General features: G+C 34.2%; 1 protein-coding gene across 1 annotated transcript; it reads right to left on the reverse strand.

Moving 5' to 3' along the window:
- LOC107631392 (transcription factor bHLH61) lies at positions 631 to 2856 on the reverse strand. Its single transcript, XM_016334821.2, has 4 exons — positions 2106 to 2856; positions 1662 to 1832; positions 1400 to 1567; positions 631 to 1287 (listed from the first exon to the last, which is right to left on the reverse strand). The coding sequence occupies exons 1-4, from the start codon at positions 2721 to 2723 to the stop codon at positions 1201 to 1203; spliced, it is 1044 nt and encodes a 347-aa protein (XP_016190307.1). The 5' UTR covers positions 2724 to 2856; the 3' UTR covers positions 631 to 1200.

A 3535-nucleotide genomic window follows, 5' to 3' on the forward strand; every position in this document is an offset into this window, starting at 1 on the left:
GATTCTCCACGTGGCATTGAAGTTGAAACTTGAAAGTGGTGATAAGATGTGAAAGTCAACAAGTTTTACTTATATCTAATTGAGTATTACCTTTTGACCACCATATTCTTGATTCATCACAAAGTCATTTGATCACGGGTTTTCTCTATGATTCAATTAGGTTCGATACTTGTTCAAGACATGTTCTGTTGGCAGATAAGTTTAGCACTTGAAAGTTGAAAAGGCATAATGCTGTTGGTTTTTCTTCTCTAAGCTTTTCATGTTGTGACAAATCATCCCCACCCCGAGAAAAAGCTTAAATGGTTAATTATAGAGACATTTATAATTTTATATTTAATCCATCTTTTCACACAAGAATCTCTTCATCAAGTTAAAGCATGGGTAATACATTGACTTGTCTTACCTTGTGTTAAACTGTTGATATTCAAATTTTACTCAGAAAATGAGATCAACTAGAAGCTTTGCTGTCATTTTACTATCTAGAAAACTTTTTGTACAGAAACACGAAAATGATTTTGTATCTAATCATCGACATTAAAAAGGATAAATAATCAATTCCAACAGTTGTGATGTAATGATGTAAAAGGAAAGAGCTGATGTATACAACATAACAATTAACAAGGATGATTGAGAGTGAGCTACTTGATCTTTCAATTATTGAGGATCATGGAGGAACAAGCCTATGACTCATGTAATGGTTGTTAATCACTTCACCTATCAATTAACAACCTCATAACTCCAAAAAAGAAAAATGTTAGATGCCTGACCAACACCAGAAACCTTAAAAAAGAAATGGTACATCTAGTGGTTGGTGACAACAGGACACAGATGACACATAATTATTGTATATGGTCCTATAAATGAAACTTTGAAGCAGATGACACATTCAGTATTCTATAAGAAATATGTTTAATTCCACTTATGGCTTAGCAATGATTCTCCATTATAAATTACTCCTGACAAAATTGACTTGTCAGAAGGTGAAATTGAAACTTGCACTAAAGATACCCCAAAAACTATGTTAAAACATAGGGCAAGGATGTAAGCTGGAAAATCATTAATGAAAGCCAAGCTTATTCTGAATCTCATTAAAACTTCTACCTCCTAAATTCCTTGGATTACATACTAAAGAGGGGAAAATTGCTTCTTTTACACAATTCTGCAAATTGTTACAGAAACTTCCCATCTTTGTCCTAAAGACTAGAGGCATCTCCCACCATAGCCTGCATTTCTGAATAGTGCTTGCTTTATCTCTTCAGGGTCAACACAATTTCTCTGCTCAGCTACCTATGACCATGAAAACAATAAAATTTATGAGTAACTCGATATATTAGATTTTGCAAGCCTGGAAACACATTGAGATCAATCAAGGAGGGTGAAGGGGGGTTATGATATGAACCTCTGAGCAAGATGCTTGCATTGAGAAATCATTGAAGCTACTTATAACACATTGCTGAATCTCAAGGCCTAATGCTTCCAATGTATTCACTGTTGACAATAATAATCCTGGCTTTGTGGCACAACAGATGCTGATCCTGGTGTCCTTGTCTCTCCTCTCAACATCGAACTGCACAAACGTTATTGAGTCACATACATTCATCATTCACAAAATTGGGGAAAATCAAGCTAGGAATTTGAGTAACTAGTGCAAAATCCATTACCTTGGGTGAATTTCTAACCATCGCTTCATTTGGCTTGAGTTCCTTAGAAACCCCCAAGAGATTTTGCTGACTTGTGCCCTCCTCCACTTCTTCCTCTTGCAACTTGTTAATCCTCTCCAAAAGCTCTTTCATGTAGTCTATGGTATCTCCAAGAATGGAAGTTCTGTCCATCTGTTGAGTATGACATTCATCATGTTATAGTGTGAAATTACCAAGATTTGAGAACAAACCAAGCAAAAAGAAAAAAAAAAAAATATAGGTTGTGCCTGGATTTAAGTGTAATAATCATGAATAGACCACAAAAATAAAAAGGGGAAAACAGAAAGAAAAAAGAAAATTCTAATTTCATTTCTAATGATTGAGACATTAATACAAACACATGGCATGATAAAGTCTGAGGTTAAAAAAAAAGTGAACTTTTTGGGTTGGGGGGAATGGGATGACCTTGCTGATCTTGGGGACAATTGATCTTAGCATAGAGAGACGGTCATTGAGGCGCTTCCTTCTCCTTCTTTCAGCCATAAGATTCTTTGATGGCTGGCCTTCAAGCTTCTTGGACTTGTTCTTCTTCTCCCCTATCCCACACATGCCCATGTTGAAGACCACAGGAACATGAACCTGAACATCCACGACAGCTTGTTCCTCAACCTTGCAGCCAAGATATCCAGCATCTTCATCCTCCAACACTGAAGGGTTATTATTATTGTTGTTGTTGTCATTATCGTCATCAACATCTTGATGGTTGTGTGGGAGTGGGGGTGGTGGTGCATCATCATATTCATACTTGGTGGTGTAGGAAGAGTCAAGGTCAGGCATTGTGAAGGCATCATCGGGAAAAGGGTATGAGGTGGTGAAGGGGCAGTCAATGATGAATCTTTGGTCTGGTGGTGGTGGTGAGAATGCAGAAGGAGGAAAGGAAGAAGAAGAAGGGGTATCAAGAAAAGGGTCAAAGTAGTTCCAGGAAGAAGGTGAGAAGACATCATTACTAGTACTACTAGTCCATGTGTCTTTTCTTGGAGCAAGCATAAGTTCCTCAAGGAAACCAAGTTGAGATAGCTCCATAACTATCTAACTTTCCACTTCACTCTCTCTGTTTTCTTCTCTTTGTTCTTGTGTGCTGAGACTTGAGACTTGAGACTGTGACTTAACCACACACACACCGGGTGCTCAACTTCCCCACCATTTTCTTTAAATAATTCTAGGTAATACCCTCCCTTCCCCTTGCCTTACACATGCCTTTTTCTTCATTACTTGTAAATTTCTTTTTATAAGTAGTTAATCTTTTCAATGAAAATAATATATATATATTCTTTTCGAGTTTAAGTTTCATATATGGTCATTTAATCGAATTTGTTCATTTAAATGATTATGGCATAATCAATGGTTATTTTATTGACATGCTGTAAAAAATATATTTGTAAATTATCTTTATATTGAGAATATTTTTTTTTCAACTTATAGATTTTAGCACAAGAAAAAACTACTTATAATTGGAGAAAAAAAGTTAATAGATAAATTAGTCAATTGAAAGATAAAATTTTTTTAAAAGATTTTTTCAATTAAATTGATCCTTCAAAGATTACGAATTAATCATATATATTTTTTAGTTATTCTGTTCACAATTTTCGTCAATAATTGATGATGTGAAATGTTAACTGATACATGACATATAACATGTTCAATTAGACGTTGACTAAATATATTTACGAAAATCTATTAATTTAGTCATTAGGTTATATTAGGAATATGATTTTTATAATTGAAGAAAATGACTAAATTAATAAATTTTCATAAACATATTTAGTCAATATCTAGTTAGACATATCAGATATTATATATGTTAATATGTTATCAATTAATATTTTATAATATTA

This window comes from Arachis ipaensis, chromosome B03 (assembly GCF_000816755.2).
Source record: "Arachis ipaensis cultivar K30076 chromosome B03, Araip1.1, whole genome shotgun sequence".
Lineage (NCBI taxonomy): Eukaryota > Viridiplantae > Streptophyta > Magnoliopsida > Fabales > Fabaceae > Arachis > Arachis ipaensis.